The sequence below is a fragment of the Mirounga leonina genome, unplaced genomic scaffold (genome assembly GCF_011800145.1).
Source record: "Mirounga leonina isolate KUSES-001 unplaced genomic scaffold, KU_Mleo_1.0 Mir_128, whole genome shotgun sequence".
Lineage (NCBI taxonomy): Eukaryota > Metazoa > Chordata > Mammalia > Carnivora > Phocidae > Mirounga > Mirounga leonina.
In genome coordinates this window covers 4,937,050-4,959,133 of record NW_023270320.1, presented here as the reverse complement: position 1 = coordinate 4,959,133, position 22,084 = coordinate 4,937,050, and the positions used below count along the sequence as shown (strand labels likewise).

The 22,084-nt window shown below is 35.5% G+C and overlaps 1 protein-coding gene across 1 annotated transcript in view; it reads left to right on the top strand.

Moving 5' to 3' along the window:
* Nucleotides 1-22,084, top strand: part of ADAM2 (ADAM metallopeptidase domain 2) — a 166,493-nt gene that overhangs the window by 18,094 nt on the left and 126,315 nt on the right. Inside the window, exons 5-7 of the mRNA XM_035003984.1 lie at nucleotides 4,116-4,192; nucleotides 4,838-5,006; nucleotides 6,900-6,956. Of these exons, the coding sequence (XP_034859875.1) occupies nucleotides 4,116-4,192; nucleotides 4,838-5,006; nucleotides 6,900-6,956 (303 nt within the window). The remainder of the gene's footprint in view (nucleotides 1-4,115; nucleotides 4,193-4,837; nucleotides 5,007-6,899; nucleotides 6,957-22,084) is intronic.

Below are 22,084 nucleotides of genomic sequence, written 5' to 3'. Positions count from 1 at the left end.
AAAAGTATATGTTAATTTCAAGCACATAAACCCATTGATGTACTTTATTTGCTGAGTAATAAGTTTCTGTATTAAACCCAGGCTGTTATAAAGATTTGTCATTTTTGTTTATCTTTTTAAAGAGTCACCTTTTGGTTTTATTGATTTATTTTATTTTTTATCTATTCTTATTTATTTTATTTCACTCTAATCTTTAGTATTTCCTTTCTTCTGTTTGATTTGGGTTTAGTTTCTTTTTTTTCCCCCTGTGTCCTAGGTGGATGGTTAGGATATTAATTTAAGATTTTCTTACATATAAATTTATCTCTTATTTAGCTACCTACCATACTTTTTAGTATGGTGTGTCTTCATTTTAATTTATTTTAAAGTACTTTCTGGGTTCATGTTTATTTCTTCTTTGACCCATATAGGTTATTTAGGATATGATATTTAATTTCCACATATTTTTTAGTTTTTCCAGATTTTTTGTAAATGATTTCTAATTTCATGCTATTGTTATCAGAAAAACTTATTATTTGTATACTTTTAAATTAATTGACTTTTTTTATAGCCTAGCATATGGTCTGTCCTAGAAAATGTTCCATGTGTACATAAAAAGAATGTATAATCTGTTGTTGTTCAGTGGAGTGTTTTACAATTCTCTGTTAGGTTTCATTTGTTTATGGTGTTTTCAAGTTTTATATTTCCTTGTTGATCTTCTGCCTAGTTGTTCTATCTGTTACTGAAAGTGAGATAGAAGAAGAAATCTCCAACTATAATTGTTGAATTGTCTATTTCTTCCTACATTTTTACCTTTTTTTTTTTTTGCTTTGTGCAGTTTGGTGTTCGGTTATTTGGTGCATATATATTTACAAATGTTATATCTTCCTGATGGGTTGAAACTTTTATTATTATAAAATGTTGCTCTTTATTTCTAGTAACAATTTTTTGTTTTAAAGTCTATTTTGTCTGATTATCAGTGTAGTCACTCTGATTTGCTTGTGGTTGCTATTTGCATGATACATGTTTTTTCATTCTTTTATTCTCCATCTATTTGTATCTTTGAATTTAAAGCATGGTACCTGTCAACAGACTATAGTTGTGTTTTGTTTTTTACCTTTTCTGATGATCTTTACCTTTTATTGATAGTCTCTATTTGATATGATATTGTTATCATACCTCTATTTTTTAAATCATGGTTTCCTTCAATAATTCTTTGAACACAATTATAATGTCTGCTTGAAGTTTTTTTCTGTTAAATCCAATACCTGGTCACTTTCACAAGTAGTTTCTGATGCTTGCTTTTTTTTTTTTTTCACCCAAATGTGTTCCTTAGATCTTGTGAAAATAAACAAAAACCAAACAAATGAGAATAAGCAAAGACTACTTACTCAAAACTTGCCATTGTAAGAGAGTCAGCCACCATCACTTGAATTTTGGCAGGCACTTAGAAGCCAGAGAAGAGTGGGAAAGGTTTATATGGTAGAAAAAAGGGAAAGCTTCAGAAATACCCTGACTGGAGGTTGTTGGCATGAAAAAGCTGTGGGTAGGCTAACTAGAAGTGGTGAAGCATTTTATGTTTTATGTTTAGGAGTACATATTTGACTTTCTGCTTGGTTCTAAGTTGGAAGGAGAGACAAAAATTAGGTAAGCTGACAGTTTTTAATCAACTCTTGGTTATTTGGGGTGACTGTTATATAAGTTATTGTTTAGTTTTCTGGGTTGTTACTGGAGATAGCAATATGACTTCCTATAAAGTCTGACTTGCAGTGGGCTGGCTTTCTGGGCTATTTATTGTCAACAATGGGATTGGTTTCCTGGATAGGTTACTGAAGGTTTTGTGACACACTTCTATTCTTATATATGGTCTGGCCTTTGTTCATTTGTATATTCAGTTTCTAAATCTATAATTGTAGTTTTTCACTAAATTTAGGGAAACTTTGGCCATTATCTTTTCAACTATTTTCCTACTTATTTTTCTTTCCATTTTTCTGGGACTCCAATTAAACATATATTAGATAACATTGTCTCACTGATTGCTGCAACTATATTTAATTTTTAAAGCTTCTTTTTTTCTCAGCTTTCTTTCAGATTTGATAATATCTATAGGTCCATACTCTAGGTATTTTTTTAAACCTTTTCTCTTACCTTCTCCAATGTGCAGTAAGACCTATCTGGTATATTTTGCTTTATTTTATTTTTGTTTTTTTATAATATTTTATTTATTTATGTGTGTGAGAGAGAGAGACAGAGAGAACACAAGCAGGGGGAGCGGCAAGCAGAGGGAGAAGCAGGAGCAAGGAGCCCGATGGGGCACTCAATCCCAGGACCCTGGGATCATGATCTGAGCCGAAGGCAGGTGCTTAACCGACTGAGCCACCCAGGTGTCCCAGTATATTTCATTTTAAATATATTTTTTGTTCTAAAATTTAGAGTTGGCATTTTTTTTAAAGATTTTATTTATTTATTTGTCACAGAGAGAGAGATACAGCACAAGCAGGGGGAGTGGCAGGAAGAGCAGGCTCCCCGCTGAGCAAGGAGCCCAATGTGAGACTGGATCCTAGGACCCTGGGATCATGACCTGAGCCAAAGGCAGACATTTAACCAAGTGAGCCATCCAGGCATCCCTAGAGTTGATATTTTTTATAACCTTTATTTCTCTGCTGAATTTCCTTACTGTGCTCAAAGTTTCCTTTATATTCTAAATCACGTTTTTAATATCTATTTTAATGCCTTTTTTTTCTTTACTAATTCCAAAATCCTGAGTTATTTCAGGATCAGTTCTCTTTGGATTTTTCTCTTGACTATGGGCCACATTTTTCTTTTATTCATATATACAATATTTTAAAATCCTATACTGGCCATATTCAATGATACATTGGAGCTTGTGACTGTTTTTATTCTCGCTATTGCAGACAATAAACTTGATTGGAGGGCGCCTGGGTGGCTCAGTTGGTTAAGCGACTGCCTTCGGCTCAGGTCATGATCCTGGAGTCCCTGGATCGAGTCCCGCATCGGGCTCCCTGCTCGGCAGGGAGCCTGCTTCTCCCTCTGACCCTCCCCCCTCTCATGTGCTCTCTCTCTCTCATTCTCTCTGTGTCAAATAAATAAATAAAATTAAAAAAAAAAACAAACTTGATTGGAGCGAGTTTCTAAATTCTACTGTCTTGTGTTTGGAGACAGCCAAAAATCTCTTCTTAGTATTTCCAGTTTTTCTGGTCTTAGTTTCTGCTAAACTACTTGAGATTTCTTTCATATAGTCTCAATTTAGATGTAAGTAAAGAACTTACACTTGAGTTAATAGCACCCATTTTTAAGGCCGCACTTTGTGCCTTCTCCTTTCCTGAATATCGCATCTCAATTTCTAGATACTCAGTAAGTTGGTTTTTGTGTTTTATTTGTTTTTGTTTCTGGAACATTAGCTACTTTATGCTGCCCTGCCTTGGGGAGTGCCCTCAGGTGAAAACCATTACAAATGCAAACCTCGGAAAATGCAGTTTTCTTCTTTCTAGTGTGGATTCCCGCTCTCCCTCCTTTACTTTTCCTGCCTTCGTAGTGATAATTTAAGAATTATTTTTCCAGAGCTTATATTTATTATCAGTGAGAGAGTTAATGCAAGCTACTCTGCCATTACACTCAAGTAATTCTGAAAAGAAAAAAGTCTCCTTTGGATTCATTTTTTAACCTCTATCTTGCAAAATTAAGTCAAGAGAGTGTGGGAAAAAAGTTTCTAATGATTTTTACTTTGACCCTAATGACTGCAAAAGCCATGTTTAATTTTTAACAGTAAAAAAATATGAAAAGGTACTTAATTCTTTTTTTTTTAATGCTTAAAGGTTTTAATTCTCTGAATACCAAGAGTTAACATTTTATGATTACCCTTTGAAAACAAGGTACTTGGGAGCAATTTTGAAGTTTTCAAAATCAGTACATACTTAATTCTCTTTGACCCTGTGGGAAAATTTTTGGAGAATTGAGCCAAATGCTCATTTAATAATCTTATAAATCTATTTTGGAAACAATGAGTATTTGACACATACACACAAATAAACATATATGTTTTAAATATTTGAAAATTGTTCCTTTAACATGAATTATTCTAATAGAGGTACATGTATTTTATCTTTATTTTTCAGAATTTTTGCTACTACCAAGGGTATATTGAAGGTTATCCAAATTCTATGGTGATCGTTAGCACATGTACTGGACTCAGGTTATGTTATATAATTTTATGATTACAAAGTAGAATAGTGTTTTAGAAATTTTTAAATTGATTTTGTTTTTTGTTTTTTGTTTTTTTTTTTTGAGAGAGAGAGAGCACAAGTGGGGAGGGGCCGAGGGAGAAGTAGAGAAAATCCTAAGCAGGCTCCATGCTCAGAGTGGAGCCTGACATGGGGCTTGATCTCATGACCTGAGATCATGACCTGAGCCAAAACCAAGAGTTGGTTGCTTAACCTACTGAGCCACTCAGGTGCCCCAGAAACTTTTAAATTCTTAAAATTATATTCAGGAGTTCTAAAGTAAGCCATGACTTATTGTGGGAAACTCTTAGTGGAAAAGCATAGTATGCAAATTCTTGTAATGTCTCCTACCCAATCCTGAGTTAAGATTTTTGATATATTTGTAGACTATAAAATATTAATTGCTAAGTGAATACCAATAATGTTACTATTCTGTGCCACTCAGTAAGTTTGTGTGTATTCAGTAACTTTTTTCTACATTACCATCTAAGACTAAGACTCAAAATAATCTACATACTATTTAAAAAAAAAAACTCATTCAGTATCATTTTCTTATTTATTGTATTGACTTTAAAATGTATTATCTTATTTATTTACTTATTTTTTGAAATTTGTAGGGGCTTACTTCAGTTTGAAAATGTAAGTTATGGTATTGAGCCCTTGGAACCTTCAGTTGGTTTTGAACATGTGATTTATCAAGTAAAACATAAGAATAAAGGTGTTTCTTTATTTGCTGAGAAGGATATTGAGTCAAGAGAAATGCCCTATAAAATACAAAGTATAGAGGTAGGTGATTGAGTAAAATATATGATTCTGCATAGAAGCTTATTGTTCAGTAAATGAACAAATAAATTATTAACTAAATATTAACCAACCCCAATCTCAAAGATCAAGGATTATTTCAGAGAATGTTAGGCAACACTTATGTTCATTAAAACAAAGAAATAGATTTGAATCCCTCAATCCATTAATCCATTAATATATTATTTAAATGTTTATTTTTCTCCTCCAGTAAGGTAGTATCATTTTCTTGTTTAGGGATTTTAATGAAAGGATAAAGTCTTATAAGCAAGACTATTATACAACATTTGGTGCTTAATTTTGGAAGAAATGATAAGAAACCAATTAGACCATAAGGGGATTTCATCAACATTTTTTAAATGAAACCCTCAAATCTCCAAAACTTGGGTCAAGAAAGAGAATTTTAAAGTGAGGGGGAAAAATGAGTAATCACTGAGCCCTAAATTTGTCTTTTTGACCTTTCTCAACTTTTCTTTTGCCTTAAATTACTAAAATCATTACTCTTTTTGTCTCCACTAAACCCCAGATTTGTTGTTCCCTCTTTAATTCTCCTTTTTATATGTTAAGGAAAATAGTTTACCTAAAATGGAATGGTTTTGAACTTTCAAGGGATTAAATATCAGTGTAAAGAAGAAAAAATGCAGACACTAAAATAAACATGTAAAATTGTCCTCAGTTTCTGAAATTTGATGATTCTTTTCTGCTTCCAAATATTTTCCAGTGCATGTAGATGGTATGCTATTTTAGTAACAAAATATTTTAAGTTTCCACACATATCAAGTCCTTGCAAAGACTGTTTTATATGTTTTCTTCAGTGCCTTCCTCCTTCACCAAAAAATAATGATGAATATAAGTAACACTTTATTAATAGTAATTATAACAATTACTACTTTATCCTTATTTTTTGGGAAAAAACAGCCCAAGTCACATAAATGATAAGCCAGATTTCAAACACCATTACCTAATTTAACCACTATGATCTTAGTGGATCACATGATACCCAGAATATACATCTTGAGATATCTATCATCTGATTTAAGAAAGTTTGTCATTTTGAATCTCTGTTGGATAACATTTTTCTATTTTTTTTTAAAAAAATTAATTTGCTAACATTTTTCTGAGGTAAATTATACAAAAATTGACTTTATCCTTCAAATGAAATCCCACTCCTCTAGACACAGAGATGTGTCCTCACTCTTTTGGGGTATAGGAAAAAACCATAGGACCACATACTACAGTATAATAGAATTTTTAAGCTAATTAAACACACACATCTTGTAATGGGAAGTCAATGGAAAAGTTTCTTTAGAGAAAATAATATGAATAGCCCAGTACCAATGAGAATATGGACAATGGAAGTAAAGGATTTTTTTTTATTAAATTAAATATTTGATCAAGAGCAAAAGAAGTGATCATATGGTTTGTTTCATTTTGTAAGAAACTGCTAGACTTTCTTCTAAAGTGACTGTACCATTTTGCATTTAGCACTTTAAATATATCATTCCATTATCTTCTGGCCTCTGAGGTTTCTTTCTTTTTTTCATTTCTTTTGAAAGAGAGAGAGAAAGAATAGGGGAAGGGTGAAGAGAGAACCTGAAGCAGGCTCCACATTCAATGCAGAGCCTGATGCAGGACTACATCTCATAACCCTGAGACCATGACCTCAGCTGTAATCAAGAGTCATGCTTAACTGACTGAGCCACCCAGGTGTCACATTTCTGAAAATGATTCAGTGATAGGAAGTTTTGCTTAAATTATCTAATTCTTTTTTATAGATAAAATTGTATTTTGCAACATTGAATTCATGAAGTAGTGATATATATTAAAATAGTTAAGTAATACTTCAATTTTGATGTAAAATTTGTGGATTTTTTTCAGCCACTTTCAGAGTTCTCTCAGTATATAGAAATGCATGTTGTAGTTGAAAAAAATTTGGTAAGTATATTTTAATTTGTTTTATGTCCATTTATATTAGCAATGAAGGGTTATGAAAAAGTGGGAATAAATTTTCAACAAATGACAATAAATGACCATTTTTGCTTTATCTCTGCTTTAATGTATTTTAAATTACTAGTACTAGTAGTAAATTGGAAATCAAATCTCTTTAAATTTATTCTTAGTTTTATATAAATAATGTAAATTAAAACAATTGCTACCTTTAGAATAGTTTCTTAGTAATTTTTATTTATCCTTCACATCCTCCTAATGTTCAGAAATGCCTGATCTTTTTACTGTCTCCATAGTTTTGGCTTTTTCAGAATGTCATGTAATTGAAATATACAGAATGTACCAAATACAAACTGTTTTCTTTACCTTAGTAATATGTTTTTAACTTTGCTCCATGCCTTTTCATGGCTTAATAGGTCATTTCTTTTCATCACTGAATAAAATTCTATTATCTGGATATACTACAATTTATTTATTCACTCACCTACTGAAGGATATCTTGGTTGGTTCCAAGTTTTGAAAATTGTGAACCAAACTGCTAAAAACATCCATGTACAGGTTTTTGTGTGGACATAAGTTCTGACTCCTTTGGGTAAATACCAAGGCGTATTATTACTAGATCATATGGTAAGAGTTTGTTTCATTTTGTAAGAAACTGCTAGACTTTCTTCTAAAGTGACTGTACCATTTTGCATTTAGCACTTTAAATATATCATTCCATTATCTTCTGGCCTCTGAGGTTTCTTTCTTTTTTTCATTTCTTTTGAAAGAGAGAGAGAAAGAATGGGGGAAGGGTGAAGAAAGAACCTGAAGCAGGCTCCACATTCAATGCAGAGCCTGATGCAGGACTACATCTCATAACCCTGAGACCATGACCTCAGCTGTAATCAAGAGTCAGATGCTTAACTGACTGAGCCACCCAGGTGTCCCTGGCCTCTAAGGTTTCTGATGAAAAATTGACTGATAATCTTATCTTTACTTCTTTCTTGCTGCTTTCAGTATTCCATATTTGTCTTTAGCTTTGATAGTTTGATTATAATGTCTTTGATTATAATGTGTCTTGATACAGTTCTCTTTGGATTTATGCTTCTTAGTGTTGTTGAGCTTCCAGGATTTATACGTTCACGTGTTTCATCAAATTTGGGAAGGTTTTGGCTATTGTTTCTTCAAAAATCTCTCTTATCAGGGACTTCCATAATTCATATATTGTTATGCACAATAGTGTCTCAAAACTCTTTTTTTTTTCTCTCTCTGGTTCTTAGACTCAGTAATTTCAATTATCTTGTCCTTGACTCTGATGATTCTTTCTTATGTCCAAATCCTCACCAACATCTCTTGTTTCTTGTGTTTTTGATTTTAGCCATTCTGATAGGTGTGAGGTGATATCTCATTGCAGTTCTGATCTGTATTTCCCTGATCATGAGTGATGTTGAGCATTCATATGTGTTGGCCATCTGTATGACTTCTTGGGAAAATGTCTACTTATGTCTTTCACCCATTTTTAAATTGGATTATTCATTTTTTTGTTGTTGAGTTTTATACATTCTTTATATATTTTGGGTACTAACCTTTATCAGATATGCCATTTGGAAATATCTTTTCCTATTCTGTAGGCTGCCTTTTAGTTTTGCTAATTGTTTCCTTTTCTTGATGTTTTGATGAAGTCTCAATAGTTTATTTTTCCTTTTGTTTCCCTTGCCTCAAGATACTATGTCTAGAAAGAAGTTGCTGTGGCCAATAGCAGAGAGGTTACTGCCTGTGTTCTTCTATAGTATTTTTATGGCTTCAGGTATCACATTTAGGTCTTTCATCCACTTTGAATTTATTTTTGTATATGGTGTAAGAAAGTGGTCCAATTTCATTATTTGCATGTTGCTATCCTGTTTTCCCAATACCATTTGTTGAAGAGACTATCTTTTTTTTTTCCATTGGATATTCTTTCCTGCTTTGTCAAAGAATAATTGACCATGTAGTTGTGAGTTCATTTCTTAGTTTCCTATTCTGTTCTACCCGTCTATGTGTCTGTTTTTGTGCCAGTACTATACTGTTCTGATCACTACGACTTTGTAACATAACTTGAAGTTATGATTATGATGTCTTCAGCTTTGCTCTCCTTTTTCATGATTGTTTTGGCTATTAAAGGTGTGTTGTGGTTCCACACAAATTTTAGGATAGTTTGTTCTATTTCTGTGAAAAATGTTATTGGTATTTTGATAGGGATTACATTAAATGCATAGATTACTTTGGGTACTATGGACATTTCAACAATATTTGTTCTTTCAATCCATGAGCATGGAACATCTTTCCATTTCTCTTCAGTTTCTTTTATTAGTTGTTTTATAGTTTTCAGAGTACAGGTCTTTCACCTTTTTGGTTAGGTTTATTCCTAGGTATCTTATGGTTGTTGGTGCAATTGTAAATGGGATTGATTCCCTAATTTCTCTTTTTGCAGTATCATTAGTGGTCTGTAGGAATGCAACAAATTTCTGTATGTTAATTTAGTATCCTGTGACTTTATTAAATTCATGGATCAGTTTTAGCAATTTTTTGGTGGAATCTTCTAGGTTTTCCATATAGAGTATCATGTCATCTGCAAATAGTGAAAGTTTGACTTCTTCTTTGCCAATTTGGATGCCTTTTATTTCTTTTTGATGTCTCATTGCTGTAGTTAGGACTTCTAGTACTATCTTAAATAACAGTGGACATCCCTGTTTTGTTCCTGACCATAGAGGAAAAGCTCTCAGTTTTTTCCATAGAAGATGATGTTGGCTGTGAGTTTTTTATAAATTGTCTTAATTATGATGAGGAATGTCCCCCTAAACCTACTATGTTGAGGGTTTTTATCATGAATGGATGCTGTAGTTTTCAGATAATTTTTCTGCATTTATTGAAATAATCATATGGTTTTTATTCTTTCTTTTATTAATGTGGTGTATCACATTGATTTGTGCATATTGAGCCACCCTTGCAAACCAGGAATAAATATCACTTGACTGGTGAATGATTTCTTTAATGTATTGTTAGATTTAGTCTGCTACTATTTTACTGAGAATTTTTGCATTGATGTTCTTCAGCAATATTGGTCTATAGTTCTCTTTTATGGTGGAGTCTTTACTGGTTTTGGTATTGGGGTAATGCTGGCCTCATAGAATGAATTTGAGAGTTTTCCTGCCTCTTATGTTTTGGAATATTTTGAGAAAAATAGGTATTAACTCTTTTATTTTTATTTAATTTAATTTTATTATGTTATGTTAGTCACCATACAATACATCATTAGTTTTTGATGTAGTGATCCACGATTCATTATTTTTGTATAACACCCCGTGCTCCATACGGTATGTGCAGTACATGCACTCCTTAATACCCATCACTGGGCTAACCCTACCCCCCTCTAAAACCCTCATTTTCTCAGAGTCCATAGGCTCTCAAGGTTCATCTCCCCCTCCAACTCCCCCCCCCTTCAATTTTCCCTTCTTTCTCCTAATGTCCTCCATGCTATTCCTTATGTTCCACAAATAAGTGAAACCATATGCTAATTGACTTTCTCTGCTTGACTTCTTTCACTTAGCATAATCTCCTCCAGTCCCATCCATGTTGATGTAAAAGTTGGGTATTCATCCTTTCTGATGGCTGAGTAATATTCCATCATATATATGGACCACATCTTCTTTATCCACTCGTCTGTTGAAGGGCATCTCGCCTCTTTCCACAGTTTGGCTATTGTGGACATTGCTGCTATGAACATTGGGGTGCATATGGCCCTTCTTTTCACTGCATCTGTGTCTTTGGGGTAAATACCCAGGAGTGCAATTGCTGGGTCATAGGGTACCTCTATTTTTAATTTTTTAAAGCACCTCCACACTGTTTTCCAAAGTGGCTCTACCAACTTGCATTCCCACCAACAATGCAAGAGGGTTCCCCTTTCTCCACAACCTCTCCAACATTTGTTGTTTCTTGCTTTGTCCATTTTTGCCATTCTAACTAGTGTAAGGTGGTATCTCAATGTGGTTTTGATTTGAATTTCACTGATGGCTAATGATGATGAATATTTTTTCATGTGTCTGTTAGCCATTTGTATGTCTTCTTTGGAGAAGTGTCTGTTCATGTCTTCTGCCCATTTTTTGACTTGATTATTTGTTTTTTGGGTGTTGAGTTTGAGAAGTTCTTTATAGATCTTGGAAATCAGTGCTTTGTCAGTAGTGCCATTTGCAAATATCTTCTCCCATTCTGTGGTAATCCCAAAGAGGGGTTACCTCTTTGTTTTGTTGACTGTTTCCTTTGCTGTGCAGAAGCTTTTTATCTTGATGAAAACCCAAAAGTTCATTTTTGCTTTTGTTTCACTAGCTTTTCGAGGTGTATCTTGAAAGAAGTTGCTGTGGCTGATGTCAAAGAGGTTACTGCCTCTGCTCTCCTCTAGGATTTTGATGGATTCCTGTCTCACATTGAGGTCTTTCATCCATTTTGAGTTTATCTTTGTGTATGGTGTTAGACAATGGTCGAGTTTCATGTCCAATTTTCCCAGCATCATTTATTGAAGAGACTGTCTTTTTTCCATTGCATATTTTTTCCCACTTTGTCAAAGATTATTTGACCAGAGTTGAGGGTCCATATCTGGGTTCTCTATTCTGTTCCATTGGTTTATATGTCTGTGTTTGTGCCAGTACCATGCTGTCTTGGTGATCACTGCTTTGTAATATAACTTGAAATCCAGCAACATGATGCCCCCTGCTTTGTTTTTCTTTTTCAACATTTTTTTTTGGCCATTTGGGCTCTTTTCTGATTCCATACAAATTTTGGGATTGTTTGTTCCAGCACTTTGAAAAATGTCATTGGAACTTTGATTGGGTTGGTGTTGAAGGTATAGATTGCTCTGGATAGCATAGACATTTTAACAATGTTTATTCTTCCGAACCATGAGAATAGAATGTTTTTCCAACTTTTTGTGCCTTCTTCAATTTCTTTCATGAGTGTTCTGTAGCTCCTAGAGTATAGATCCTTTATCTCTTCAGTTAGATTTATTCCAAAGTACCTTATGGTTTTTGGTGCTAGTGTAAATGGAAAAGTTTTAATTTCTCTTCCTACAGTTGAATTGTTAGTGTATAAGAAAGCAACTGATTTCTGTGCATTGATTTTGTATCCTGTCACATTACTGAATTGCTGTATGAGTTCTAGTAATTTGGGGGTGGAGTCGTTTGGATTTTCCACATAAAGTAGCATGTCATCTGTGAAAGAGATAGAGTTTGACTTCTTCTTTGCCAATTTGAATACATTTTATTTCTTTTTGTTGTCTGATTGCTGTTGCCAGGACTTCCAGTACTATATTGAACAATAGCGGCAAGAGTGGGCATGCCTGACGTGTTCCTGATCTTAAGGGAAAGGCTCTCATCTTTTCCCCACTGAGGATGATTTTCACTGTGGGTTTTTCATAGATGGATTTTATGAACTTGAGGAATATTCCCTCTATCCATATACTCTGAAAAGTTTTAATTAGGAAAAGATGCTGTATTTTGTCAAGTGCTTTTTCTGCATCAATTGAGAGGACCATATGGTTCTTCTCTCTCCTCTTATTAATGTGTTCTATCACATTGATTGATTTGTGAATGTTGAACCACCCTTGTATCCCAGGGATAAATCCCACTTTGTCGTGATGGATGATCCTTTTAATGTATTCTTGGATCCTATTAGCTAGGATTTATTGAGGATTTTGGAACCCATATTCATCAGGGATATTGGTCTGAAATTCTCCTTTATGATGGGGTCTTTGCCTTGTTTGGGGATTAAGTAATGCTGGACTCATAGAATGAGTCTGGAAGCTTTCCTTCTGTTTCTATTTTTTGAAACAACTTCAGTAGAATAGGTATTATTTCTCCTTTGAATGTTTGGTAGAATTCCCCAGGGAATCCATCAGGCCCTGGACTCTTGTTTTTTGGGAAGTTTTTGATTACTGCTTCAATCACGTTACTTGTTATTTGCCTATGCAGGTTGTAAATTTCTTCCTCTTCAGTCTTGGGAGTTTGTAGGTTTCCAGGAAGGCATCCATTTCATCCAGGTTGCTCAGTTTATTGGCATATAGTTGTTGATAATAATTTCTAATAATTGTTTCTATTTCCTTGGTATTAGTCATGATCTCTCCCCTTTCATTCATAATTTTATTAATTTGGGTCCTTTCTCTTTTCTTTTGGATAAATCTGGCCAGTGGTTTATCGATCTTATTAATTCTTTCAAAAAACCAGCTTCTACTTTTGTTGATCTGATCTACCATGTTTCTGGTTTCTAATTCATTGATCTCTGCTCTAATCTTAAGTATTTCTCTTCTAATGCATGGCTTAGGCATCATTTGTTGCTTTTTCTCTAGTTCTCTAAGGTGTAGAGTTAGTTGGTGAATTCCTGATTTTTCTATTTTTTTGAGTGAGGCTTGGATGGCTACGTATTTCCCCCTTAGGACCGCCTTTGCAGTATCCCATAGGTTTTGGACTGATGTGTTTTCGTTCTCATTGGTTTCCATGAATTGTTTAAGTTCTTCTTTGATTTCCTGGTTGACCTAAATATTCTTGAGTAGAGTGGTCTTTAGCTTCCAAGTGTTTGAAGGTCTTCCAAATTTTTTCTTGTGATTGAGTTCCAGTTTTAAAGTGTTATGGTCTGAGATTATGCAGGGAATAATCTCAATCTTTTGGTATCGGTTGAGACCTGATTTGTGACCCAGTGTGTGGTCTATTCTGGAGAAAGTTCCATATGCACTCGAGAAGAATGAGTATTCCGTTTTTTAGGGTGGAATGTTCTATATATATCTATGAGGTCCATCTCGTCAGTGTGTCATTCAAAGCTCTTGTTTCTTTGTTGATTTTCTGCTTAGATGATCTGTCTATTGCTGACAGTGAAGTATTGAGGTCTCCTACAATTAACATGTTATTCTCAATATGACTATTTTGGTTAATAGCTGGCTTATGTAGATGGCTGCTCCCATGTTGGGGGCATAGATATTTACAATTGTTAGATCTTCTTGTTGGATAGACCCTTTAAGAATGATATAGTGTCCTTCTGTGTCTCTAATAACAGACTTTAGTTTAAAATCTAATTCCTCTGATATAAGAATTGCGACCCCAGTTTTCTTTTGAGGTCTACTGGCATGGAAGATGGATCTCCATCCCTTCACTTTCAGTCTGGATGTATCTTTAGGTTCAAAATGAGTCTCTTGTAGGCAACATATGGATGGGTCCTGTCTTTTTATCCAATCTGCAACCCTGTGCCATTTTATGGGAACATTTGGGCCATTCACGTTGAGAGTGATTATTGAAAGATATGAATTTATTGTCATCATGTTGCCTGTGAAGACCTTGTTTCTATAGATTCTCTCTGTAAATTTGTGTTCTATATCACTCTTGGGGTCTTTCTCCTTTTATAGAACCCCCTGAATATTTCTGTCAGGGCCAGCTTAGTGGTCACATATTCTTTCAGTTTCTGCCAGTCTTGGAAGCTCTGCATCTCTCCATTCATTCTAAATGACAGTCTTGTCAGGTAAAGTATTCTTGGCTGCATGTTCTTCTTGTTTAGTGCCCTGAATATGTCTTGCTAGGCCTTTCTGGCTTGCCAGGTCTCTGTGGATAGGTCTGACGTTATTCTGATATTCCTCCCCCTGTACATAAGGAATATCTTCCCCCTAACTGCCCTTAAGATGGTTTCCTTGGTTCTAAGATTTGCAAGTTTTACTATTACATGGTGGGGCATTGGCCTGTTTTCCTTGATCTTGGGAGGGGTCCTTTCTGCCTCTAGGACATGAATGTTTGTTTCCTTCCCCAGATTAGGGACTTTCTCAGCTATGATTTGCTCAAATATATCTTCTCGTCCTCTCTCTCTCTCTCTCCACCTCCTCAGGGATCCCAATAATTCTGACATTGGAACGTTTCATGGTGTCACTTAGTTCTCTGATTCTCTTTTCATGGATTTTGAGTTGTTTTTCCCTGGCCTCCTCTTTTTCCTTCTTTTCTATCAATTGGTCTTCTAGATCACTAATTCATTCTTCTGCCTTGCTTACCTTAGTTGTTAGATTATCTAGATTAGATTGGATCTCACTGATAGCATTTTTAAGTTCTGCCAGTTCAGCTTTCATTTCTGCCCTTAGAGACTCTATGTTGCCATTAATCAATTTCTTCATTGTAGCTATTGTCTTCACAATTGCTACCCTGAATTCCATTTCCGACATCTTGGTTATATCTGTATCCATTTGTAAGTCTGTGGCAGAAGTCACAGTCTCTGAGTCTTTCCTATTTTGTGGGTTCCTCCTCCTAGTTATTTTGTTAAGGGGTGGTTGAGGGAACGTACAGAGTCCAAATTATTGACCACAACCCAAGCAAGATGCACCTGTTTTATAGGGACCTTAGGGTTGCAGGCCTCTTGTTCTCCCAGCCTGTCTTCTGGGGGAGGGGCCTGCCACGCTGTTACTCAGGCATCCCTGTTTGGGCAGAGTTGCCTTCCCCCTGGGGGGGGATGGGCTCAATGAAAACGGGTTTTGGGGGGCCTTTGTTCTCTGGAGGCTTTCCCTGGTGTCTTTCCACATCTCTTCCAAGAGTCGGAGCAGAAGAGATCATTTCTAACCCTCTGCCTCAGAGCAGAGAGATTGCAGACTGTTCTTCAGTGAGCTCTCCAGGCCACACTATCTTCGTTTCTGTCTGTGCTGCTATAAACTGCAGTCCTGGGTTGTGCACCTCTCAGCAGCGCTCCCAGTTGTCGCCTCCTGGTTGGGGCACATTTCTGCCCTTTGTGCTTCTAAATCCACCAGCTACCTCCAGTTCCCTCGCACAGCCCTACCACTCCCAGTTTCAGTCTGGGGGGGCTGCCCTAAACTCCTTTCCCCATCACTACCAGTCTGCGAGTCTGTGCCTGGTCCCCATTGAGGGATACTTTTGTGCTCCTGTGTTATTTCCACCTTCTCAGTGCCAGAACTTATGTCAGGTCCCTCGCCCTTCTGTTTATCTTCAGATATGTGCCTGCAGAATCACGGCTTCCCGCTTTGTACCTCAAAACCAACTGCCTGCAATATTCTGTTTGTAGAGATCGAGATCTATTTTCTTATATCTCAGACTGATTTCATGGGTGTTCAGAATGGTCTGGTAGATATGCAGCTCAATTCCGGAGACTGGTTGGAATATGGTCCCCTACTCCTCCACCATCTAGGTATTAACCCTTCTTTAAATGTTTGGTAGAATTAGCCTGTGAAGCTATCTGGCCCTGGACTTTTGTTTTTTGGGAGTTTTTTGATTACTGATTCAATTTCTTTGCTGGTTATTGATCTGTTCAAGTTTTCTATTGTTCCTGTTTCTGTTTTTGTAGTCTAAATGTTTCTAGGAATTTATCCATTTCTTCTAGGTTGTCCAATTTGTTGGCATATACTTTTTCATAATATTCTCTTATAATTGTATTTCTGTAGTGATTGTTGTTATTTCTCCTTCTCATTTGTGATTTTATTTATTTGGGTTCTTTCTCTTTTCTTTTTGATAAACCTGGCTAGGGGTTTATTAATTTTATTTATTTTTTCAAAAAACCAATTCCTGGTTTCATTGATCTATTGTTTTTTTTGTTTTGGCTTTTATATTATTTATTTCTCTTCTAATCTTTACTATTTTATTCCTTCTGCTGGATTACTCTTCATTTGTTTTCTTTCTCTAGCTCCATTGTGTGTAATAAGTTAGGTTGTTTGAGATTTTTCTTGCTTCTTAGAATAGGCCTGTATTGCTATACACTTCCCTCTTAGGACTGCTTTTGCTGCATCCCAAAGGTTTTGGACTGTTATATTTTCATTTTCATTTGTTTCCATGTATTTTTTTTAAATTTCTTATTTGACTTCCTGGTTGAACCATTCATTGTTTAGTAGCATGTTGTTTAACCTCTCTGTATTTGTGGTCTTTCCAAATTTTATGTTTTGATCAACTTCCAAATTTCATAGTATTGTGGCCAGAAAAGGTGTATGGTATGATTTCAGTCTTTTTGTATTTTTTTGAGGCCTGATTTGTCATCTAATATATGATCTGTTCTTGAGAATATTCCATGTGCACTTGAAAAGAATTTGTATTCTGATGTTTTAGAATCGAATGTTCTGAATATATCTGTTAAGTCCATCTGTTCGTGTGCAATTCAAAGCCATTGTTTCTTTATTTTCTGTTTAGATGATCAGTCTATTGATATAAGTGCTATGTTAAAGTCCCATACTATTATTATTATCAATGAATTCCTTTACGTCTGTTTTTAATTCTTATATATCTGAGTGCTCCCATGTTGGGGGCATAAATATTCACAATTGTTATATCTTCATGTTGGATTGTCCCCTTTATGATTATATAGTGCCCTTTATCTCTTGTTACAGTCTTTATTTTAAAGTCTAGTTTGTCCCATATAAATATTGTTGCTCAGGGTTCGAACGTGTAGATTGCTTTAGGTAGTATAGACATTTTAACAGCATTTATTCTTCCAATCCATGAGCATGGAACATTTTTCCATTTCTTTGTGTCTTCCTCAATTACTTTCATAAGTGTTGTATAGTTTTCAAAGTACTTTCACCTCTTTGGTTAGGTTTATTCCTAGGTATCTTATGGTTTTGGTGCAATTATAAATGAGATCCATTCCTTGATTTCTCTTTCTTCTGCCTCATTCTTAGTGTGTAGAAATGCAACTGATTTCTGTGCATTGATTTTATATTCTGTCACTTTGCTGAATTCCTGTATGAGTTCTAGCAATATTTGGGTGGAGTCTTACAGGTTATTGAGATAGAGTATCATGTCATCTGCATAGAGTGAAAATTTGACTTCTTTGATGATTTGGATGCCTTTTATTTCTTTTTGTTCTCTTATTGCTAAAGTTAGAACTTCTAGTACTATATTGAACAAGAGTGGTGAGAGTGAACATCTCTGTCATGTTCCTGACCTTTGGGGAAAAGCTCTCAGTTTTTTCCCCATTGAGGATACTATTCGCTGTGGGTTTTTCATATATGGCTTTTATGATATTGAAGTATGTTCCCTCTATCCCTATACTGCAGAGAGTTTTTATAAAAAAAAAAAGATGCTGTATTTTGTCAAAGGTTTTTTTCTGCATCTTTTGAGAGGATCATATAGTTCTTGTCCTTTCTTTATTTATGTGGTGTATCACATTGATTTATTTCTGGATGTTGAACCATGCTTGTGGTCCAGGAATAAATCCCACTTGGTCATGGTGAATAATCCTTTTAATGTACTGTTGGATCCCATTAGCTAGTATCTAGGGAAGAATTTTTACATCCATGATCATCAGGGATATTGGTCTGTAATTCTCCTTTTCAGTGGGGTCTTTGTCTGGTTTTGGGATCAAGGAAATGCTGGCTTCATAGGATGGGCTTGGAAGTTCTCCTTCCATTTTTATTTTTTGAAACAAATTCAGAAGAATAGGTATTAATGCTTTTTAAAATGTGTGGTAGAATTTTGCTGGGAGGCCATCTGGCCCTGGACTCTGTTGGGAGACTTTTGATTACTGCTTCAATTTCTTTGCTGGTATGGGTCTGTTCAGGTTTTCTATTTCTTCCTCCTTCCGTTTTGGTAGCTTATATGTTTCTAGGGATGCATCCATTTCTTCCAGATTGCCTAATTTCTTGGCATATGGTTGCTCATAATATGTTCTTATAATTGTTTGTATTTCTTTGGTGTTGGTTGTGATCTCTCCTCTTTCACTTAAGATTTTATTTATTTGGGTCCTTTCTCTTTTCTTTTTGATAAGCTGGCCAGGGGTTTATCGAGCTTATTAATTCTTTCAATGAATCAGCTCCTTGTTTTGTTGATCTGTTCTACTCTTCTTTTGATTTCTATATCATTGATTTCTGCTCTAATCTTTATTATTTCTCTTTTCCTGCTGGATTTAGGCCATATATGCTGTTCTTTTTTCCATCTTCTTTAGGTATAAGGTTAGGTTGTTTATTTGAGACTTGTAAGTGGAACTTACAAATTTCAGAGACAAAGAGAAAAATCCTGAAAGCAGCTTGAGACAAGGGGTCCATAACCTAAAAAGGCAGAAACATAAAGCTGGCAGCAGACCTGTCCACAGAGACCTAGCAGGCCAGAAAGGAGTGGTATGACACATTCAATGTGTTAAATGGGAAAAATACACAGCCAAGAATACTTTATCCAGCAAGGCTGTCATTCAGAATAGAAGGAGAGATAAAGAGTTTCCAAAACAAACAAAAACTAAAGGAATTCATGAACGCTAAACAAGCCCTGCAAGAAATACTAAAGGGGATCCTTTGAGCAAAGAGAGAGCCCAAAAGTAACAAAAACCAGAAGGGAACAGAGACAAACTACAGAAACAGTGACTTTACAGGTAATACAATAGCACTAAATTCATATCTTTCAATAATAATTCTGAATATAAATGGACTAAATGCTCCAACCAAAAGATACAGGGTATCAGATTGGACTAAAAAACAAGACCCATTGATATGCTGTCTACAAGAGACTCATTTTGGACCCAAAGACACCTCCAGATTGAAAGTGAGGGCATGGGGAACTATTTGTCATGCTAATGGACATCAAAAGAAAGCTGGGGTGGCAATCCTTATATCATACAGACTATATTTTAAAGCAAAGACTGTAATAAGAGATGAAGAAGGACACTATATTATAAGAAAAGGGTCTATCCAACAAGAAGATCTAACAATTGTAAATATTTAGGCCCCTAACTTGGGAACCATCAATTATATAAAGCAATTAATAACAAAAACTTAAAGAAACTCATTGATAACAATATAATACCAGGGAATTTTAACACCCCACTCACAGCAATGGACAGATCATCTAAGTAGAAGAGCAAGAAGGAAACAAAGACTTTGAATGACAAACAGGACCAGATGGACTTCACAGATATATTAAGAGCCTTTCATCCTAAAGCAACAGAATACACATTCTTCTAGATTGCAAATGGAGCATTCTCCAGAATGGATCACACATTGGGTCACAAATCAGGGCTCAACCGGTACCAAAAGATTGAGATTACTCCATAAATATTTTCAGACCCCAATGATTTAAAACTTAAACTCAATCACAACAGAGAATTTGGAAGGAAAACAAATATATGGAGGCTAAAGAGCACCTACTAAAGAATGAATGGGTCAACCAGGTAATTAAAGAAGAATTTAAAAAATACATGGAAACAAATGAAAATGAAACCACAAAATTTCAGAACATTTAGGATGCAGCAAAGGCAGTCCTAAAAGTATATAGCAATAGAGGCCTCTCTCAAGAAATTTTAAGAAAAGTCTCAAATACACAACCTAACCTTATACCTAAAGGAGATGGAAAAAAGAACAGCATATATGGCCTAAATCCAGCAGGAAAAGAGAAATAATAAAGATTAGAGCAGAAATCAAAAGAAGAGTAGAACAGATCAACAAAACAAGGAGCTGATTCATTGAAAGAATTAATAAGCTCGATAAACCCCTGGCCAGACTGATTTCTCAAAATCTGCCTTCATGATCCAGTGGTTGTTTTTCCTCTCTTTTTTTCTCAGCTTCCTTATTCTCCATCCATTTTGTCTTCTATATCACTGACTCTTCTGCCTCCTTCATTCTAGCAGTCAGAGCCTCCATTTTTGATTGGATCTCAGTAATAGCATTTCGAATTTGGCCTGATTAGATTTTAGTTCTATTTCTACAGTGAAGGATTCTCTACTGTCTTCTATGCTTTTTTCAAGCCCAGCTAGTATCTTTATAATCATTGTTTCAAGTTCTAATTCTGCCATTTTACTTATATCCATATTGGTTAATCTCTGACAATGAGTATGGCCTCCTATTCTTTCTTTTGGTGTGAGTTTCTCTGTCTCATCATTATGTCCAGAAAGAATATGTCAAAGAGAGAAAAAAGACAAAAATAGCAACAACAACACCAGAAAAATACAAACAAACCAAACTGGAAGAAAACAAAAACAAAACAAAATAAGAAAAAAAAAATCAAACAATAAGTAAAACAGGACAAAACAATAAACGAGATCTTGGGTGTATTTTGGTCTATTTGTTAAAGCAAACCAGATCTCAAAATAGGAAAGAAAGGGAAAATATATATATATATATATATTACAATGGAAGAAAACCAAATATATAAAAATTTATATATAAAAATTAAAAATGAATTTTAAAAAAGAATTGATAAAATAAGAAAATAGCTGGAAAAAACCCTGAAAGACTAAAGAATAATGAAAACACCACAAATGCTATATACTCTTTTCTCCAAGAGCTGAAGTTTTGCAGTTCTATATGATTAGTTTACTTGGTGTAGCCAGTTGTTCCTGCTGGTCTTCTGTGAAAGGGGTCTGTTGCACTGATTCTCAGGTATCCTTGCCTGGGTGGAATTGTGCCTCCCTTGCCAGGGGGCTGGGCTCAGTGAAAGTGGCTCCAGATTGCACTATGTGGTGATGTTTTGCTCCCTGAAGGCTTTCAGTACTGATGGAGGGGATAAAAATGGCAGCACCCCTATCTCTAGCCCCAGAGCTGAAAGTTCATGCCCCTAACTCTTCAGTGAGCCCTCACAGAAAAGAAGTCAATCACTCTTGTCTCCCTGGTTTCCATCCTAACTCTGTGTTCACCTAGCCTGTGACTGAGCATTTTAATCTCAGGCACATGACCCAGTTTCCAGTCTCCAAACTTTTGGTACTCCTGCATTGTGGACTGGAGCCATTCCTCCTGGGAAATGGAGGGGTTTCTCCTTGAGCGTCTGCATTTTGCTGAGCCCCTGCCCAGAGAAGTGTCGCCCAACCATGCTGTGGTTCTCAGTTTATGGCAACACTGAGCAGAAAGCTGGCACCTAGACTTGCTGCTTTCAGCTGGATTCCCTTCTCTGATGCTTGGGAACTCTGCCACACTTAGACATTCCCGTTCTTTTTTGTGACCCTGAGGATCCTGAGACCATGCTGTCCACCTGGCTCCACTTCACCACTTGAGCACCTTTAAGCCAGGGATGTCCCCAAGTTGGCAGACTCCTGAATGTTCCAATTTTGTACTCCAATGCTTATATGCTTATAATACTTTCTGGTAGCCTACTTAAGAGCTTTCTCCCCTCCACTGTTTATCTTCCAATATATTGCCCCATATTCACGTCTCCTCTGCACCTCCT